The following is a 21,705-nucleotide window of genomic DNA, read 5'->3' as shown; positions in this document are numbered from 1 at the left end:
AGTGCAGTATAAGATACTCCATGGGAAAAAATGTCAGTTCCATCCTTGCCCTCAGTTCTCCATTTATACCTACTCTATAACCAACCACTTTTCTTAGTTTCTTGTTCATACCAGTAGAATTTTGAAATGTAAATGTAAGTACATATTAATAATTACCACCTCCTTACCACAAAAGACAACACACTGTATACACTGTTTTATACATTAACACTGTACTTGGATATCTTTTCACATAGAGAAGTCTACATAATTCTTTTTTTTTTTTTCTGGATCAGCTTTATTGAGGACCACATATAGTGAATTGCATTCAATTTAAGTATATAATTTGATGAGTTTTGATAGTTTTATGTATTTGTGAAGGTATCCCAGTTAGGATAGAGAATGTTTGCCATGGTTTTTTGTTTGTTGGTTTTGTTTCATAGTATTTTATTGTATAGATGTACCATAATTTTTTTAAACCAGTCTTTTGTGTTGAGGACTTGGGTGCTGATTCATATAATTCTACTCTTAATAATCTTTTTTACATAGTGTTTTTTATGTAGGCAGGTAAGTCTGAAGGTAGATTCCCAGATGGGGGATTGCTGAGCCAAAGGAGAAGTAAATAAATTTGGTAGTTGTTGCCAATTTGCCCTTCATAGGCTTGGTACAGTTTGAGCTCCCATGAGCAATGTCTGAGGGGGCCTATTTGCACAGCCTAGTTAACAAAGTACATTATGAAACTTGGGATTTTTGCCATTAAGTGGAAAATGGTATTTTAATATCGTTTTAACTTGAAGTTTTCTTTTGAGTGAAAGGGAGCATATTTTTGTATGTTAAAGGATAGCCCATTCATAATACTTTTCTGTAAAATATCTTTATACTCTTCTGCCCATTTTCCTATTGGATTTTTTTTTTTTTTTTTTGCTTCTGTTAATTTCTAGGGACTCATTTTAGGAGATTAGCTCTTTCTTTACAAATACCTTTTCCCCTGATTGTATGCTTTTAACATTGCAAGAACTTCAGTTGAAGGGTATGTGTCTGAGTTTTTGCTGCTCTGGATATCTTTCTAACAGTTGCTTAACTTTGATTTATTTCCTTTTCTCCTTTCTTCCTTTCATCTCTCTCTCTTTTCCTCCTTCTTTTTTTCCCACTCTAATTTCTAAAAAAAAAAAATGTGTGACAGCTTGAAGATGCTTTGTTGTTAAACAGTAATCTATTTAGTGGGTGTATGTTGTTAAGTGATTTTAATATATATGACCCTGGTTCATCTCTCTTGAAGGCCATGTTTTTGGTATACTGCGCATTGGAGAAAGAACCTGTGCCAATGTCCTTGCCTCCTGCCTTGGTGCCACCTTCTAAGAGAAAAACGGTCAGTATATCAGGCTCTGTGCGGTTGATCCCCTCTTCAGCATCAGCCAAGGAACCTTACCACTCCTTACCACCTGTAGGCATTTTACCTACCAAAGCACCATTAAGACAGGTATAGATCTATCAGTGTTAAAGGACTTTTTTTTAAGTGCATGGCATTTAACAGTTGATTGCTTGATGAAGATAGAAGGAGCAATCAAAGGGATCAAAGATTTAGAGCACCCTCTGGTTAAACCTGCATAATGTGATGTCTTGGAGAAGACAGATAAATCTTCTCCTGCATTTGGCCTTACTTAGGTATATGGATGTTTTATTGGCTTTGCCTTGATCTACCTGGAATTAAAGTTGGAGACAGAAGATACTCCATGCTAATCTGGCATGCTTGCCTGGGTATAGTTAATAGATGTTTTGTTTTTTTAATCCCCAGTTAACTCTTGATTCTTTGGGATCAGATTATCCAATTTTGGGTTGTCTAAGGCCTTTTTTTCCTCCAGCCTGCTGCTTGTCAGGCTGAGTAAAGGAAAATAATGACAGAATATGCAAATCAGCCAGTTCAGCTACATTTAAGAATGCTGAATGAAATTATAAAAAATGAAGATTGAGAATTAACTGAATATTTTGTTTATATAGACTTTCCCAGTTACCCATATTAATGTGGTTATTCATAAGTCAAGAGTTAACTATGCTTGAATTTACTCATTACTTTTAAGTAAATTACTTTTAAGGAAAAAGTAAAAAGGGCATCTGTAAATGTAGTCCCAGCTGACCTATACTTTCCTTCTGTAATTTTCTTTTCACCACAACATTTTGATTAGGGTGTGATGGAAATGGTACACTGTTGTTATAGTTAGTGGGGTAGAGTTGCTCAGAATTTTTACAGATACTGTCATGGGTTGAAAGAATGACACCTCAATTTTTTTCTCATTCTGACAAAAATTTTACATATATGTGTGTGTGTGTGTGTATATGTGTGTGTGTGTATGCATACATGTTTTGTTTTGTTTTGTTTTCCTGTAGTGGGTTGTAGCCCCTGCAGAAAAGGCTAAATATGATGAGATCTTCTTGAAAACTGATAAAGATATGGATGGATTTGTGTCTGGATTGGAAGTCCGTGAAATTTTCCTGAAGACAGGTTTACCTTCTACTTTACTAGCCCATATTTGGTAAGATTTTATTTAAATTGATTTTAAAAATATGGTTTTGTATAACTCTATACATTTTTGTACATTGTGCATTCGTATTTTTAGGCATTTATAAATCGGACAGTTTTGTTTCAAAATTCTTTATGGAGAAAATTTAAATCTGGAGATTTCTTTTGGATAATGGACAAAAGTTTGAGAATGGATTACCTGTTATAAGATTGACAGTATCAGTTAATGATTATTAAAATGTTAAAATGCAGCATCTGTTTATATCAACTAAACTTAAATATTTTTTTAATGTTTATTATTTATTTTTGAGAGAGATACAGAGCGTGAGTGGGGGAGGGACAGAGAGAGAGGGAGACACAGAATCTGAAGCAGGCTCCAGGCTCTGAGCTGTCAGTACGGAGCCCGATGCGGCGCTTGAACCCATGAACTGGGAGATCATGACCTGAGCCGAAGTCAGAAACTTAACTGACTGAGCCACCCAGGCACCCCTAAACTTAAATTTTTAAGGGAGAATCCAAAAATCTGAAATGTAAGCAATATAAAAAACAGTGTCTTCAATGTGTGCTCACATAATTCTGTAGGGTATATGTATACTTTTATACGTTTACATAGGAATTACACACCTGGTCCTTAAAAACATGAAGTTTAGTGTCGCTAGTGAATTTCACATTAAATGAGACAATACATATGAACATTTATAGTGTGCCTGCTGCCAATCCACCTGACTATACCAGAGGTTATCTTGAGGTTTTCAAGGGGCAGCAAATATCAGGTGTGGAACCACATAGCTGCATAGAGAAACTTAGAAAAGAACAAAGGAGGACAGTAGATCTGCCTTAAGAGGAACAAGAACTCAAGACTAGGAAAGATTAAATATGTATAACTAATAATAGTTGCCACTTTCAAGTGCCTAGGCTAGGCAGTGTACTTAATAAATGGCAGCTGTCATGGGCTTGTTTGTTGGCATTATGCCCAGACTTTTTATGTACTTTGCCTTACTTCTCACTGTAACCTTGCAGGATATGTCTTTTCTCTACTTTATAGATGAAGAAACTAAGGCTTGAAGAGGTTAAAAAAATTTTTCCAAGATCACAAGAAGAAATAAGTAGAGAAGCTGGAATTCAGGGTTTCTTTGACACCTTAGCCCACAGTCTGTTCATCAGGCCACATTGCCTTTAAATGAATGAAATGGATCAGGACTTCAGAAAGCTGAGCTTAACAAAAGAAAAAAGAAAGGAAGAAAGAAAAAGAAAAATAGGATAAAACATTTGCTGTTTCTCTTTAAGTGATTTTGTAAAGCTTTCCAGATTGCTTCCTTCTCTTCACATATGAACTCCATTTGCAGCTGTTGTTTCTACTTTGACTTGGTGATCCTTATATCCGCCTATTCCCAAGAGTTGCAGAAGGCAAGCCAACATGGAAATGTTTGCTTGGTTTAGAATCATTCTACTGCCACTAATGAACCAAATTTGTTGAGACTTCGGTTTCATTTTTAACATCTTTTAATATTTAGAATGTTGGGATTCTTTGGCCCATGACAACTCTTAACCTGTAATGGTTCTGGAAATTGGTGAGAAAGCACAAAGCAAACTCATATAAGAGACCTCTGCTCAGCACCAGGGTGAACATTCTCTTTCTCTTAAAACTTTTAGCTGATCTCTCTCTTCTAACATTTGAGTGAGTTTTGGGCAAGCCATACCCAAAAAGTTATGACTTTCTTTTTTAATTCAACTGATCATTTTTAAGAAGCTACCTAGTCCTATTACATTTTTCCTGGATTTTTAGAATGGTAGTTGTAGCATTTATATTCTGTTCATTTTGTTTATTTGTACAGGACATTATGTGACACAAAGGACTGTGGGAAGCTTTCAAAGGATCAGTTTGCCTTGGCTTTTCACTTAATCAATCAAAAGTTAATAAAGGGCATTGATCCTCCTCACATTCTTACTCCTGAGATGGTTCCACCATCAGACAGGGCCAGTTTACAGAAGGTAAGACAACTTAAAAGAAAACCTGAATGTGTTAACAGAAAGGAGCAAGTGCTGTGTTAGATGACAGACTTGATTTGTAGGAAATAGTGGAGAAAATGTATCTGGCTAGGAGCAGAGCAGTATACTGTTTGTGGTTTAGTTTGTGTCTATAAATATGTTCAAATGCCTTGTATGACATCCTTGGACTGCAGCTCATTTACCCCAACATTCATTACATATATAGCAACCATATTTTCCAACGTAAAAAGTGGAAAAATGTGGTCTTTTTTACCCCTCTTGGATTTGTGAATTAATTTTTATGAATAAGGTATAAAATTTAAATGAAATCTATAGGAATTATTTTGTTTCATTTGATGATTCACTCTTACAGAAAATAGGAATTTGAAAACAAAATCTGGAAGATTATTATTTCTTGGTGTCAATTTTACATGTAAACAAGAAAAACATCATGTTGAGAAGAAATCTGTGTGGTTTTTGCCACATAGATGATCTTCATTTCCTGAGGATATGGCCAAAATCTCACCTCTAAACAGTGACCAGCAGGTTTCAGCCAGGTTTCTGGCCAGTGGTGGGAATTTTCAAAAATACATTGTTTTATTTAGCCTTGGTGTGCCTTGATTTTTCTCTTTTCCTCTAGAAATCCTTCCTAGCATAGTATATTTACAGTGTCTTGCCCTTAATAGAGCTTTAAAAGGACTCACACTGTCTAATGGCTGTTTGCCTTTAAGAATACATGCTTTGTATCTTTAAATCTCTTGTACCTATAAAGCAATTATTGCTGTGGTGATTCCTCAGAGTTAGATATAGTAAGAGTTGTCAAATGTGTGGTGTAAGGAGAGCTGTCTTGGAAATGTCAGGAGAATATTTTAGTTTGCATTAGTTTTGTCACATAGGTTTTAAAAAATCCCAATTTTAACCTAGTAAAAGTCAAAATTGGATTTTTCCCCAAAGTCAACTAAATGGAAATTTATAGCCACCAGGTACAGAAGTTACTTCTAAGAGTTTTGTTCTTATTTTTTAATAAAATAAATATTTGATTATCTATTTTGTGAGTTTGGTGGGGGGGGGGCACATTTTGTGAAGGTTTTGAGATTTTTTGTGATGTAGGACATGGATTTCCCAAGTTGTGGAGAAAGCTAAAAGTGATGCCACCCAGAAAGATAAAGGTTACAAATTTATGTGTGTGCTCTCTACAAGACCTGTATTTCAGTTGTTTCTTCCCTTTTTTCACCTATGCAGACTTTTTTCCCCTTGCCACCTTTATCTTATACCCACTAAGTCTCTCAGCAATACAAATTACAGATAATGACAAAACTCTCTGAAATTATGTTTGTTCAGTTAAGTCTATAACATTAGTAGACACTCCAGGTTGCATCTGCTGTGCAGAGTTTTTAATAGATTTGTCTGAAGTCCATTCACTAGAACATAGATAACTTTGTCTATTTATGTTAGATATCAGTATTACACATTAAAATGGGATTTTATCACTATTATCTATTAATCACAATTTTTAACCTTATATATTAAAAATTTGCATTTGTTTTGTCTCTTGAATAATCTCTTTTCTCTTTATAATCTAAATTTTTTAGAACTGCATTTTTTTTGCAGCTTTGACTAATGTTTTTTTGAATATTGCTTTCTGTGTTTTTTCTAGTTTGGACTATTTTTTCCATTCTGCAGCACTCTGCTTTTCGCCTTTCTTGTACTGTCAGTTTCTTAACTCTCCTCTCTCAAGGTTAGAGCTTTACTTTATGCCTTTTTTAGCATTACAGTTTTTGGTTTACAATTTTGAAATTAGAGGCTTTTTAAGTGGCAAAGTTGATGCAGAGAAAATACTTAAACAGCATGATTTTGTCACATGTCTGTCACTTGGTCCTTGTATGCATTTTAGCTTGCCTTCCTTAGGCTCTTTAATCCACTTAAAATCACCAAAGTGGAATTTTTGTGTAATGCACAAAATAGGGTGAGAGAAAATATTTGAAAGAAGGGAACATGCTACATTTTTCTCCATATGCCCTTCTTATACTTCAGATGCTATTAGCTAAAGTTTTTCCATGTTCCTTGTTGCATGCCATTTTATTATTTTAGAATGGGAGTTTAATTTCTTTGTTAATAATTGAGGAGTGACACAAGCTATACCAACTACAGTACACTAATCTTCCTTCTAGAGTCATCTGTGGTATCCTCTTCTAACTTGTTTGAGGTTAAATTTATTTGTCTCCTTATTTGATGATATTTTTGATAGTGAAAGACTGTCAGCTGTGAATCACATTTTTTGAGTTAGAGTGACAGAAGAGGTGTGGAAGTCATGAGTTTCTTGGTATACTTGCACCTTTCATAGCAGATTTCTCAGTAGCATTTAGGTGATGTAAGTTGCTGTTGGTGGTAAAAATGAGATCATGTGCTAATTTTTCATTTTACTCAACTGTCAAACTGTCTGGCCAGGTAACCTAGCTCATAAGTCAAATTTAGACAGATTTAAAATCCTAGTGAATACTTGTCATGTTCAGAAATCCACTTTAAAATTTCTGATTTAATTTAGGATGATAAGGGTCTGTATATTAGTGAAACACAGTAAAACAGTAAGAGGTGCATTTACTTACTATGGTTAATATGAAATTGAGACTAGCATTAATTGAATCCTAATAGATGAATTTTGGTATTGAATTTTGGTAGTGATAGACAAAACAAAACATCTGAGGACTAATAATGCAGTGTGCTGAAAAAATGGAAGGAATTATTTGCCACATTTTATTGACATACCTGTTTATCACGTTGGCTTTTAGGGTAATGGTTTCATTTACCTTAAATGATCTTGATATGCAAGTGCCAAGGGGCATTGTGTGAAATAGACTTGAATTTAATCAGAGGTCTCCTAATCAATGGGTCCTTTTTAGCTGGGTTCAACTTTAAGCAAGTCATTTAATCTGGTTCCCTAGCTCTAAAATTGAGTTAGTAATAATAATAACAACTGCTACAACCCAGTTTTCAGGTTAGTTTTGAAAATTGATTAATGGATTTGAAAGTGCTTGGTAAATTGTAAATCGTCATATGAATGTGAGGAGATGGGATATTATGAACTTTTAGGTTTCTTTTTCTGTTGTCCAAGTTGGTGACATACATTAAGTTTATAATACTAAGTTTTATGTTCTGCTAATAAGGTCCTTAGTATACTTTAGTTTTACATGTTCAGGCCTCAATTTTAACAATTTTTAATGGTGATTATTTTGTTATTTGTCAGTCTGATTGTAGCACTGGGGATAGGTCAGGTGTCTGAAGAAGCAGTTACCTTCTTGCCCTGACTTCAAGTGGCTATAAAAGGCATCAGAAATGGTTCACAAAGGAGAATTGAGCCAGGGTGGAAACAACTCATTGGGAGGTCATCCATCTTAAGAGCATATTCTGTTGGAGGAAATTAATTATAATAATACCTTACATTTATAAAATGTCATAAAGTTTTGGAGTGACTTTATATACAATATTTATTTCATTTAATTTTTAAAGTGGGCAGGGAAGAGATTATTTCCCTATTTTACAGTAAAATCATGCAGCTAGTAGGATGGCAGATCCCAGAATAAACCCAGCTAGATTTTCTAAATACAGGTGCCTTTCAGAGACCAAGTTTGACACTTTCATTACTGAAAGAAAACCATATGTAAAGGATGTCATATATGAAGATAGTTTCATATATGGTGATATTAATATTTACTATGGAACATGCTGAGCATTTGGTTTTACTTTAAATAGGGTAGGCACTAAAATTGTTTGACAAAAGTAAATGCTGAATTGAATATAATCAACTACCATTATGGTTCTGAGATTCACCAAAATTTGTTTACTTACTTTGTGCCAGATGACACAAGTACAAATAAAGCCACCCTACATCTCCCCAAGAAATGTATTCTTCAGTGGAGGAAGTAGTTTATAAATCTGATACCTGCTTTACTTCAATGTTTTAAACAGGCACTAGGATCAAGTGACAAAGACTTTGGGATCTGAAGTGTTGGCACCTATTGTAGAGCAACAGCTTTTAGAGAATTTAAGGGAAAATGTCTCAGTATATAACTCTGTGTGTGTGTGTGTGTGTGTGTGTGTGTGTGTATAAAATTGCACTAGATATGATTTTCGTAAATAAAAGTATTAGTAGTACTGTAAAATATGGAGTAGTCTGCATCCATGTAGAGCTTTTAAAATTTTTTAAAGCTTCACCATATATAATTTCATAGTAATAACATTATAATTGTGAACTTTTTGTTTTTAGAACATCATAGGATCAAGTCCTGTTGCAGATTTCTCTGCTATTAAGGAGCTAGATACCCTTAACAATGAAATAGTTGACCTACAGAGGTATGTAAAGTAAAATTCAAGTTGACTGTATAAACATATACACACACACTTTTCTGTTTCTAATGTATATCTTGGTAAATGCTACTTTATTTAATCGTTCTTGAGTTGGGAATCTGTGAAACTTGTTAGGTTTTAGGTTGTAGTCACATTGTATAAATGTCTAAAACACTTATACATGATTTGGCATTTGTGAACATATTTTTCCGAGGCTTTTATTTGAGGTAAGATCTGCAGTGTAGGCAAACTTCCATCATCTGTCAACTCCAGTAATGTCATAATGAGACTCATCAACCCATACTAAAATTATGGTTGCTAAAACTCACTTTTGTAAATGGTTGTATTAGGTCACTATATCACCACTCTTCAAGATAGTGCATTATAAATCTTGGTTTTTGTTATTGTAACATTTTTTTCTGTGCCATAGTACTGCTCTTCAGCCTTTAAATTGTTTATTAATATATCAGGATGTGATGAGTATAACTATAAAACAGGAAAAAAGAATTTAAACAAATTTTGTTTATGGCTTTTACTAAATTGTTATTTGACAAAAGATTAGCCCATTCTTATTTGTTGGTTTTTTTTTATTTTTATTTTTTAAATTTTTTTTTAACGTTTATTTATTTTTGAGACAGAGAGAGACAGAGCATGAACAGGGGAGGGGCAGAGAGAGAGGGAGACACAGAATCGGAAACAGGCTCCAGGCTCTGAGCTGTCAGCACAGAGCCCGACGCAGGGCTCGAACTCACGGACCGTGAGATCATGACCTGAGCCGAAGTCGGACGCTTAACCGACCGAGCCACCCAGGCGCCCCTTATTTGTTGGTTTTTAGATGAAGATATTTAATTTTAGTGCAGGGCCCAAACCTGCAAATAAACAATACATAATATGGAATTGTAATGAGTATATAATGAATATGGTGCTTTACAAATTTATTTTTCCCCTCTCAATGATAGTTATAATGCATACTTGTAAACATTTGGAAAATACAGAAAAGGATAATGAAAAGACTGTATGTTCCTTAGAATAATATTTTGTTTTGAGCATTGAAAATCAAAGTAGATAAGAAAAGCTGTATATAACCCAAAGAGTTAGTTGGGTAAAGAATGTTCTTTGTTATTAGTCAGAAAATGAGACATTTCCATGTCTGGTTCACAAAGTTGTTTCTATTTGAAAATATAAGACATTGAGAGCTTGAGGCAGGATGTCTTTTGTCATTAAAAAAATTTTTTTAATATAATTCCTTCAACATTTTCTATATAGGTATTTAATTGTGTCAATCAGATTAAATTAGCATGATATTTTTAACTTCAAGAAGGAAAAGCAATAGTTGTAATGTCAGGGCAGTGGTGCTTGGAGCCTCGCGGGCACAGTGCCATTACTTGGAGTCTGTGGAGGCAGCGACATAGTGCTGACTGTGCACTGAGCCTAAGCAGCAGCAGCAGAAGCAGAAACAGAGGCGTCCCCACCAACCCTTCCGGCCCCTGTGCTGGTGCTGCCACCCTTGCTCCCTCTGTTCTTCCTCCCTTCGTTTATATCATGGCTGATCAACGGACTGAAGAACAGATTGCTGAGTCCAAGGAAGCTTTCTCCCTGTTTGACAAAGATGGTGATTGGCACCATCACAACAAAGGAACTTGGAACTGTCAGAAGGTCACTGGGCCAGAACCCAATAGAAGCCACATTGCAGAACATGATCAAAAAGGTGGAGGCTGACGGTAATGGCACCATTTTTTACTATGATGGCTAGAAAAATGAAAGATACAGACAGTGAAGAAGAAACTGGTGAGGCATTACAAGTCTTTGACAAGGATAGCAATGGTTATATCCATGTGGCAGAACTGTGTCATGTTGTTACAAACTTGGGAGAAAAACTAATGGATGAAGAAGTGGATGAGATGATCAGAGAAGCAGATATTGTTGGAGATGGACATGTAAACTATGAAGAATTCGTACAGATAATGACCGCAAGATGAAGACCTACTTTCAATTCCTTTTCCCCACCCTTCCCCAGAAGAATGAAATAGAATCTTTTACTTTACCTCTTGGGAAAACAAAAAACAAAAAAACAAGCTCATTTACTCCTTCTGTTTTCTATATAATAAAACCTTCAAAAATACCTCATGTCCACACACACAGAATCTTCATGTATTGCCTGGTGGTCCTGTCCCCTAAAGATCAAGCTACACAGTAGTTTTATAATATAAATACTTGTACTACATTAATAATAAGGAAGCACTTAGTGGACTCCTTGCAGTTCCACTGCTAATGATTAATATGCTGTTTGGGCTGGCCAGTTTTTCATGTGTACGACTTGACAATGGAGCACAGTCAGGCATTTGTATTGAAAATGAAAAATGAAAAAACAAATTTAAAACCTATTCAGATGGATTCAAGTTCAGTTTGTGAGTATAAATTGTCCTAACTGGTTTATTCAAAACTAACAGTTAAAATTGGTTTATGTCAGCATGCTGTGCAGAAAAATGGGTGAAGGATAAACTGTTTAGTTGTAGCTTCACTTAGCAGGATGGTCCTCTTGTATTTCCATGTGCCCTGACCCATGGTGACGATGATACACATCCTGATGGCATGCTATGCATATTGGTTTAGTGTTATCCACATTGTACTAGAGGTGTCACCGTTCACACAAATTTTTAAAAATAAACCTTACTGAGGGAGCATCTTTGAATTGTTTTTAAAACCTTCTGAACCATGACTTGGAGTCAGCAGAGTAGGCTGTAACTGCAGACTTCAGCACAACCATCAACAGCTGTTCAAGTAATTAAACTTCGTGTCTGTTCCAAGTTGTAAATGTTAGTCTTTTTTTTCCAATAAAAAGACCATTAACGTAAAAAGAAATAGTTTTAATACCATAATCTTTTCAAATACCTGTATCTCCCACCTGAGCCCAAGACCTGTATTTTCATTTGCCTACTAGAGAATGTCCAGTAGGACATGACTTCCTAATCTTCCCCTGACCACTATCCTTGTCTCGTTTGTTTGCCTTTCTCAGTGACATCACCATTTATCTAGTCACTCAGGCTAGAAATCTGAGATTTTTCTTCCTCTTTTTTCTTCTATCTTTGAAATGTTTCTTGAAATCACTCCTACCTTTCTGTCTCCTTTGCCTGGTCACCTCCTCCTGATCTTTCAGATCCCATCTTAGACATCACTTCTTCTGGAAGAGGGGGCCTTCTCTGACTTGTTTACCTTCCAACCCTCATACTTACCAAATCTTACATAGTTTTAATATTTATAGTAGTCATAGCATTTACCATACTGTATTATAATTGTCTATTTTATTTGGATCTCTCAATAGCCTATGTACTCTTTTTTGAGAGAGAGAGAGAGGGCGCAAGTGAGTGAGGGGCAAAGAGAGAGAAGCGGGGCACAAGCTCACCTGAACCAGGGCTTCAGCTCACTCGATGTGGGACTTGAACTCATGAACAGTGAGATCATGACTTGAGCCAAAGTCAGATGCTTAACACCTGAGCCACCCAGGCGCCCTAGCCTATGTACTTTTAAGCATAAAGACTGTTTGCTTGTTCACTGTTCTATCACTAATGCTTAGCTTATATAACAGATGAGAAAATAATTTTCAGTATTGTTGAAATCTGTCCTGGCTGTACTATTGCTTCTGTCTTAGTTTTCCTAACCCTTAATCTCTTCTCTGGATTACTATTGTAACCTCCTAATTGATTCTGTGCTTTGAGTCTCTCCTCCCTTCCTTTGCACCTCCAACTGATGTACAAAATACAACTCAGATCTCTGAGTGACTTCTTATCCCCAGCTGGATTCAGCTCACTTTTCTGAATATGGTATAAAAGCTCTTATTTCAGGTGCACCTCGGTGGCTCATTCGGTTAAACATCTGACTCTGTCAGCAGAGAGCCCACTTCGGATCCTCTGTCTCCCTCTCTCTCTGCCCCACCCCCCCCCCCCCCGCCAAATAAATAAACATTAAAAAATAAAAAGCTCCTGGGGCGCCTGGGTGGCTCAGTCAGTTGAGTGTCAAACTTCGGCTCAGGTCATGGTCTCGCAGTTTGTGAGTTCGAGCCCCGCCTCTGGCTCTGTGCTGACAGCTCAGAGCCTGGAGCCTGCTTCGGATTCTGTGTCTCCCTCTCTCTGCCCCTTCCCCGCCCATGCTCTGTCTCTGTCTCTCAAAGGTGCATAAACATTAAAAAAAAAATTAAAAAATTAAAAAGCTCCTTTTTCATGTTTTCCTTTGGTATCCTGACCATTCTTTTGTCTTAGCCACCTCCCACAGTAAAGTAGAATCCTTTTCTTTGACACCATCAACCTCCTTGAGAGCAGACACTATGTGTTTGCTCTTGTACTCTCAATGTTGAGCATAGTGCTCTACATTTTGGTTTCATTCCTCTTCTCCAGTCATGTGGTGGGTGGACCTCTCATGTCAACATGCCACACCTTTTTATTCTTCTGTGCCTCTCATCCAGTTGTTCCCCTTTGCCTGAGCACAAGCTTTTACCTTGTAAACTTTAACTTATGCTTCAAGACCCAGCTTAAATATCATCTGCTTTGTCAAACCACTAAAATCTTGATTGCTAATTGCTTTTTTTCCCTTTCTACTTCTAGAAACTTTATTCCTTTGTAATAATACTCACCATATTTTATTGTGGTCCTTTTGTCCCCCCTCCTTAATTTGAACTCCTTCAGGGCAGGGGCTATGTCCTATTTACTTGGATAGGTCTAGAAGTTAAGGCGCACAGTATCTGACACAACAAAATCTCATTATAGGTTAGCAGGTTGAATGAATAAATCAAAGTATGTTATAAATATTAGAATATTTCCCAGACTTAATTCCTGCCAAGTTTATGACAGACTAGGAGCCATATATTAAAGGATGAAAGGGCAAAAGATATGAATAATAGCTTATTTTGAAGACTGTAGAAGAGGATTTTACAGATAAAAGGATCTTTAATCCTCACAGGGGCATTAGGTTATTGGGCTGTTGTTTCATATTTTGACAACCTGTTTTTGTGTCAGGGATTTCCTTTGAGAGTCCGATGAAGGCTTTTAGACTCTGTCCCCTGCCCCCCAAAGAACATGTGTATCCATGTATACCATTTTGCATTTATTTCAGGAGTTCCCAGACCCTTGGAAACTATCCATGAATCCATTTTTAAGAGCCCTTGCTCTGAAAGTAAAGTGTCTCAAATAGAGAAGTTCTTGACAGTGAAAAATCAAAACTTGCTTCAGTCACTAAGATAGCGTGGTGGTGGTGAATTGTGCTGAGGCAGGAGTTAATATTTATTTGCCTTCTGTCAGCTTCTACTTCCTTCCTGTCTCTGTCCTTTTAGCAAGAACATCAGGAAGTAAAAGCTACATCCTGTCAGGCCAGTTTGTTATCCTGGTTTTGGACCAGTAAACAAGATAGGTAATTACGATGATAGTCATTATGTATTGTGTTATGCCTGCTTTATATAATTTCTCTAATTCAGTTCTTGCAATATCACTAGCGGGTAAGTAGTTTTATCCTGATTTTTCAGATGAAGAATACATGAGTCTTCTTTTCTAGGAAGGTTTCCTTGATATCTACCTCAGCTTGGAGAGCATTCAATTTCCTTTTCTCAGAACACTTATAATACTGAATTATATTTTTTTCTCCAGTAGATTGTGAACTATGTGTGATAGCAGAGACTGTCTCTTATTTCTAATGAGGCAACATAGTATATTACTTCAGAGCATGGCTTTCTAACTAGATTGTGTAGTTTGACATGTGACATGACTTAGCCGAGTAACTTAGTTGTCTGTGCCTCAGTTTCTTCATCTGTGAAATGGAAATATGACTAATACCATGTAAAATGCTTAATATCTTTCTTGAAATGTGATAAATTCTCAGTACGTGTTCATAGTTGTCATCATCATCATCATCATCCCCAATTCCCAGCTCAGCACTTAAAGCACAACATTTACTGAATAGGTGCTCAGCAAACATTGGTTGGAGTAGCTGAATGAACATTCTCATTCCCTGGTTGAAGAGAGACTGGAACTTTGTAGTCAGGTAGTCAGAATCCATGTTCCTAAATATGTAGATCTCTAACTCGGTCATATTAAAGAATTGATTTTTTAAAAATCTATTTAAGGCAGGGGCACCTGGGTGGCTCAGTCAGTTGGACATCCGACTTCGGCTCAGGTCATGATCTTGCGGCTCGTGGGTTTGAGCCCCGCATCGGGTTCTCTGCTGACAGCTCAGAGCCTGGAGCCTGTTTTGGATTCTGTGTCTCCCTGTCTCTCTGCCCCTCCCCCAGTCATGCTCTGTTTCTGTCTCAAGAATAAATAAAATATTTAAAAAACCTATTTAAGGCAGTGTTAGCATACAGTTTGAATTATTTATTTATTTAAATATTTATTTTTGAGAGCCAGACAGAGTGTGAGTGGGGGAGGGGCAGAGAGAGGGAGACACAAAATCCAAAGCAGGCTCCAGGCTCTGAGCTGTCAGCACAGAGCCCGATGCAGGGCTTGAACTCACCAACCGTGAGATCATGACCCGAGCCAAAGTCGGACACTTAACCAACTGAGCCACCCAGGTGCCCCCAGTTTGAATTTTTTTAAAAAAAATTATGCTTTGGTCTAGTTAAGTTCAAATACCATTAGGAACCATTAGCTCTGAAGAGAGCATTGCTTATACTATTGTATCTGGAGCTCTTTTGCTTATATGATCCAACCTGGCCTGTTTCTGACCCTGTAAAGATTTGTGGTACTCCTTGATCTCAATTGTGATTACCTCAGCAATGGTGTTACTGATTGAATGATTGAAGCTTTAGGTTATAGTGTGCTTTTGTTTGGTAATAAGGAGTCAGTCTAATTAATTTTCACACAAAGTGCATTGCTCAGTATTTAAAACCTTTATTTAGGGAGACTTCCCTTATTTGAAACCCTCCCTGATAAAGTTTGAGTCTGTACTGTCTATCTAATACAGCCACATGTGGCTACTGAGCACTTGAAATATAGCTAATCCAAATTAAGATGTGCTATTAGTGTGAAATGTACTGGATTCCAAAAAGGAATGTAAATATTTTGGCTATACTGGCTTAAATAAAATGTATTTTAATAAATTTTACTTGTTTCTTTTTACTCTTAAAATATAGAGCATTTAAAATTACATATGTGACTTTCATTGTATTTCTTTTGGATCTGGTCTCAATCAGTTGTAGTCTGTAGAAATTACATTTGCTTGCGTTATTTCGTGGCACCGGTAGCTTATTAAGGGGTTCTTCCCTGGTTTAAGAAAGCAGTAATTTTTTTTGAGTTTATTTATTTTGAGGGGCGCTGGGTGGCTCCATCTGTTAAGCATCTGACTTTGGCTCAGGTCATGATCTCATGGTTTGTGGGTTTGAGCCCCGTGTCAAGCTCCATGCTGACAGCTCAGAGCCTGAAGCCTCCTTTGGGTTCTGTGTCTTCTCTCTCTGTCCCTTCTCTGCTCCCACTCTTTTCTCTCTCTTTCAAGGTAAATAAACATGGTAGAGAAAGCTTATTAATTTTGAGAGAGAAAGAGAGAGAGTGTATGCATGTGAACAGGGGAGGGACAGAGAGAGAGGGACAGAGAGAATCCCAAGCAGTGCAGAGCACAATGCAGGGCTTGATCTCATGAACTACGGAGATCATGACCTGAGCTGAAATCAAGAGTTGGACGCTTAACTAACTGAGCCACCCAGGTGCCTCAAGAGAGCAATAATTTTTAAGATGTGTTAACAGTCTGTCTTTGGGAAACAAAAGTATCTACTAAGAAGTTTCAGTTCCTGAAGGATTTAGAAATGAGTCTCTACCCATCTATTTAAGTTCTAACTGGCATACTCTAGATGCTTGATTGAAACTTTCAAAAAGCCAGTAAATGTACCTTTATACTAGTAAATCATATAATGGTAATAATAATAAATAAATAAAGGCAGTTGACATTTATTAAGCACTTATTGTGTGCTGGCATTGTGCTGAAGTCTTTCTAGGTGTAATATAAATTAGTCCTTATCAACTTTAATATTTTGCTTATTAAACATTTTTTAATGTGTATTTATTTTTGAGACAGAGAGAGAGCATGAGGTGGGGAGGAGCAGAGAAAGAGGAGACACAGAATCCGAAGCAGGCTCCAGGCTCCAAGCTGTCAGCACATAGCCCAACACGGGGCTTGATCTCACAGACTGTGAGATCATGACCTGAGCCCAAGTCAGACGCTTAACTGACTGAGCCACCCAGGCGCCCCTCCTTATTTTATAATTAGGAAAACTAAGGCGTTGTTTTACATTTTTTTCTTTTACTGTTTCCGTCTCCTTTTGTCTTGTCAGATAAGTAGAATAAATTAATTATTTGGGGTTTGCAAAATAAGCTTTTATTTCTCCTTTAAAAAAAAAATTGAACCATCACATGTTGGATTCTGCCACTGACGAGGCAGTGGTCATGTGAGCCACACTCCAAAGTTTGTGTTTTTCCTGGTTCTAGCTAGGCTTTCTTTTCAGTAATTTATCTTCGTGAATATCTTCTCTAATTTATTTTTCAAAAGTAAAACTCATTAAAACAGCCTCTCAGAATTAATTTAGTTATTCCCATAATACCTATAGCATTTGTCTTCCAGTTTTATAATTAATGGTTATGTTTGTTTCCCCAGCAAGCTATAGGTAGGGGCCTAACTTTAATCCTTGTTTAGCATGTAGTAGATATTCAATAACTGTTGAATGAATGAAATAATATATAGTCATATAGAGATTGTATGTTTAAGGCAACTTGTAGAGAAATTAAATACTTAAGGTACAAATTAATGTCTTTACTCCAAAACTGTAACTCAAGTTTTTATCAACTCACTGTGAGTTCTTGGAGTGAAATGCTGTCTGACTTTCAGACTGGCTTGAATTAGAAGTCAAGACTTTCTCCTCAACTGTCTATAATTGTTACTCTACTCTAACTCAAGATTTCTGGCAATTCTCAAGCAGCGTCAGAGTGTTCTATTACCTTTCTAGCAATTGTCATCAGTTTTCTGAGCAATAAGAGTCTCTATTTCCTCTCCTCTTCTTCAGAACAGAGGCCAGCAGAGAAGGAAGAGCTATGTGGTAAATGCCATTTGGAGTTCAAAAAAGCTCAGCTCAGAAACCTTTAAGGACTCCCCTTGCCTCTATATTAAAAGTCTGTCTTACGTAGTACTGAAGTTCTTTTATAGTCTTACCTTGATCTTCCATTCCAGGTTTATTTATTTACCACCCTGAACCCTTCATCCTAGATAAGTTAGTCTACTATCTAGAATTTTCTCACCTCTGTGCTTTCTTTTTTTTTTTCTTTACTTTTTATTGTGATAAAATATACATGGCACAAAGTTTTCTATTTTAGCCATTTTTTTTTAAGTTTATTTTGAGAGAGAGAGAGCGAGAGCATGAGCAGGAGAGAAGGAGGTCTGGAGTGAGAGGGGAAAGAGAGAATCCCAAGCAGGCTCAGCGCTGTCAGTGCAGAGACCAATCATTGCAGGTCTCACACCCATTTTAGCCATTTTTAAGCATGTAATATGGTGGCATTAGGTGCATTCATGTTCTCGTACAACTATCACCACTATTCATCTGCAGAACTTTTTCATCATCCCAAACTGAATGATTTAATTGGACTTGATGGCAACTTAACTTTAATGACATATAAAATTCTATTCCTATGAGCTCTATTCTCTCCATTTTATGTTATTGATGTCATAAATCACATCTTTATACATTATGTATATGCTCTCAGATTTCTTATTTTTTACACATTTGTCTTTTAAATTCTGTAGAAAATATAAAGGGGAGTTGCAAACCAAAATTACAGTGATAATGGGTTTTGTTCTGGTCCATGTATTTACCTTCACTGGAGATTTTTGTATTTTCATATGGCTTCCACTTACGTTTAGTAGCATCCTTTCCTTTCAACCTGAAGGACTCACTTTAGCATTCCTTGTACCAATGGTGAGGAAGTCCTCAGCCATTGTTTATCTGGAAATATCTTAACTTTGCTTTCATTTTGGAAGGCCAGTTTTACCAGATAGTGTTTTTAGTTAACAGTTTGTTTCTTTGTTTTTCTTTTAGCATTTGTGTATGTTGTTCCATGGCCTTTTGGCCTTCAAGGTTTCTGCTGAGAAATCTACTGATAATCTTATTGAGGATCCTGTGTATGTGACAGGTCTTTCTTACTGCTTTCAAGATTCTGTCTTTAAGCAGTTTAATTATAATGTATCTCAGTGTCGGTTTCTGGGTTTTCCTGCTTGGAGTTTGTTGAACTTCTTGGATTGTAGATTGGTGTATTTTATCAAATTTAGGAAGATTTCTTCTTAGTCTTCTTTGCTCTTAGTCTGCCATTTTGCTGATATCCCATGTGTTTTCTCGCATAAGCTCTCTTTCCTTTTGAAATACCATTTTTCTATCTAATACTCATTGTTTCCTTCAAAGCTTAGCTGAAGTCTCACCTCCTTCACAAAGCATTCCCAGGCTGGAGTAATTTCTGTTGATATACATAGCACTTAGTATCTGCACAGCTTATTTTGCAGTTAATGATCTGCCTTCACTGATTGATTAAGCAAGCCATTTCTGACCCTCTCCAAGGACAGTCATGTGCCTGCCTTCTGTGTTCCCACAGCACCTTGTGCTTGCGTGTTCTAGCATCGAGTACACTGCATTGTGACTTTCTTTTTATATTTTTCTGCCAAATCCCTCACATATACTGCTAATGGCAAGTACCTATCTCATTGTTTTTTGTATCATTAAAGTTTAGCACGGTGACAGTATATAGTAAGTAGGATTCAGTGTTTGTTGAATCAGTAGATAGGTCTTAAAGTTGCATAGGGAGTTTTGTTATGTATATTCTTTTTCACTCCTTGCAACAACTCCTACATGTGTTATATAAGGTCGATATTATATTCAATTTATTTTGAGGAATTGACTTACACAGTTGTGGGAGCTGGCAAATCTGACAGGACAATCCGGTAGGTTAGAGACTCTGGGAAGAGTTAATGTTGCAGCCCAAGCCCAAAAACAGTTTGGAGATAAAATTATCTCTTCCTTTGGGGAACCTCAGTTTTTTTTCTTTTAAGGACTTAAACTGATTGGGTGAGGCCCACCCATACTGTGGTGAGTAACTTACTCAAAGTCTACCTTCTTAAATATTAATTTCACCTAAAAAAAAAATCTCTATAGTAACTGCCAGACTGGTATTTAACCAAATACCTGGGTACCATGGCCTAGCCAAGTTAATGCATAAAATTAACCATCACAAGGGGTGAAGGGACCCAGAGCCTGAACCCTACCGGGAAATCTCTACCTGCCTTTCACCTCAGCTTTTTTATGTAAAAATTTTATTACTCATTAGGCAGGGACAACAAATGTCCCCAGCTCCTGGACTCTCATTTGCCCACCTTCATCATTTCACAGGAATAGTTTTTCCTAAGAATGAATGAGATAATCCATGTAAAGTGCTTATCACGTAACATCTATCATGTAGTAAAGGCTTAATAAATGGTAGTTTTCATAATTAGTAATGTAGTAGTAGTAGTAGTATAGCAGTAGTTATTGTTGTTGTAAAGGTAGTACTTGTAGATACAGTAGTGGCAATAATAATTTTCTAATGAATTTTTATTTTATTTATTTTTAAGGTTTGTTTTGAAAAAGAGCATATGTGGGGGGCAGAGATAGAGGGAAAGAGAGAGAATCCCAAGCAGGCTCCGTGCTGTCAGTACAGAGCGCAATGCTCAGGGCTCAAACTCCCAAACCATGAGCATGACCTGAGCTGAAATCAGGAGTCCAGCACTTAACCAACTGAGCCACCCTGGTACCCCTACCATAGTTTTCTATTAGTTCCAAATGAAGGCATCCTAAATAAAGATCCTGACTGCCTTGTCTTTGGTCATGGGCCTGTTCTTGAATAATCCCTGTGATGGTGAGCTGATGTACTGTGACTGGTTAAGCTTTGGTCAGGAGCCAATCCCTGGCCAATCATTGCTCAGAGAGGTTGAATCTGTAAAGAGGTGGCCTTGTCTACTTGAACTGTATGGGCAGAAAGGTGATAGTTGAGGGAGAAAGAGAGGAACAGTCTCCTAAAAGAAAGATTGCTGGGTCCTAGGAGAAGGGAAGGTCAGCCAGAACAAATAGTTGTTCTACAGTGATTTAAGTACGCTGCCGTGTGATAGAGCCAGTATTTGAATTCTGGACTATTTAATGCCAAATCTTTTGCTTTGAAAACCATATAATGAGTTTCTAAAAGTAGAGATAGTTATTTGAATATTAGGCAAGATTTAGGGGGCAGAAATTTCTGTGATTACATTACATATTCTATACATTAGATCAGTGTTTTCTAAAATCTTTTGCAACCCATAATTCCTTTTAAGAAATTTAAAAATTACTCCGCCAATGTTATTTAAAATTCTAAGTAATGTTAATGTTATCAGTAAAAAGTGAGCACAGCATAGGCTCAAAGCCTGCTTTTTTCCTAATTACATGATATCTTGTACAATTTACCTTGCAAATCTTAAGATGGTAGAGATATTAGCATCTGCATAATGAAAATTAAGGCTGAGGCTCTGAAAGGTTGTGTGATAATCAGAGTCAAAAAAAAAAGAAAAACAAAAACAAAAAACAAAAGCAGTTTCATTGCAGAGCCAGGTTAGAATCTTAGTCTCTGGGGGCGCCTGGGTGGCTCAGTCGGTTAAGCGTCCGACTTCGGCTCAGGTCATGATCTCACGGTCCGTGAGTTCAAGCCCCGCGTCGGGCTCTGGGCTGATGGCTCAGAGCCTGGAGCCTGCTTCCGATTCTGTGTCTCCCTCTCTCTCTGCCCCTCCCCCGTTCATGCTCTGTCTCTCTCTGTCTCAAAAATAAAAACGTTAAAAAAAAAAATTAAAAAAAAAAAAAAGAATCT

General features: G+C 36.8%; 1 protein-coding gene and 1 pseudogene across 3 annotated transcripts in view; both read left to right on the top strand.

Annotated features, from left to right (window-relative positions):
- The window catches only part of EPS15 (epidermal growth factor receptor pathway substrate 15), a 146,039-nt gene that overhangs the window by 61,547 nt on the left and 62,787 nt on the right, over positions 1-21,705 (top strand). For 2 of the 3 annotated variants that reach the window (XM_045035808.1, XM_045035809.1), the window contains exons 9-12: positions 1,259-1,459; positions 2,365-2,510; positions 4,333-4,489; positions 8,751-8,836. In XM_045035808.1, the coding sequence (XP_044891743.1) occupies positions 1,259-1,459; positions 2,365-2,510; positions 4,333-4,489; positions 8,751-8,836 (590 nt within the window). The remainder of the gene's footprint in view (positions 1-1,258; positions 1,460-2,364; positions 2,511-4,332; positions 4,490-8,750; positions 8,837-21,705) is intronic. The other variant, XM_003990092.6, reaches the window with a different exon arrangement.
- On the top strand, positions 9,527-11,645 carry LOC102899318 (annotated as a pseudogene).

The sequence above is a fragment of the Felis catus genome, chromosome C1 (genome assembly GCF_018350175.1).
Source record: "Felis catus isolate Fca126 chromosome C1, F.catus_Fca126_mat1.0, whole genome shotgun sequence".
Taxonomy (NCBI): domain Eukaryota; kingdom Metazoa; phylum Chordata; class Mammalia; order Carnivora; family Felidae; genus Felis; species Felis catus.
Note: the sequence above shows the minus strand (reverse complement) of the source record. Positions and strands in the feature narration are given on the sequence as shown.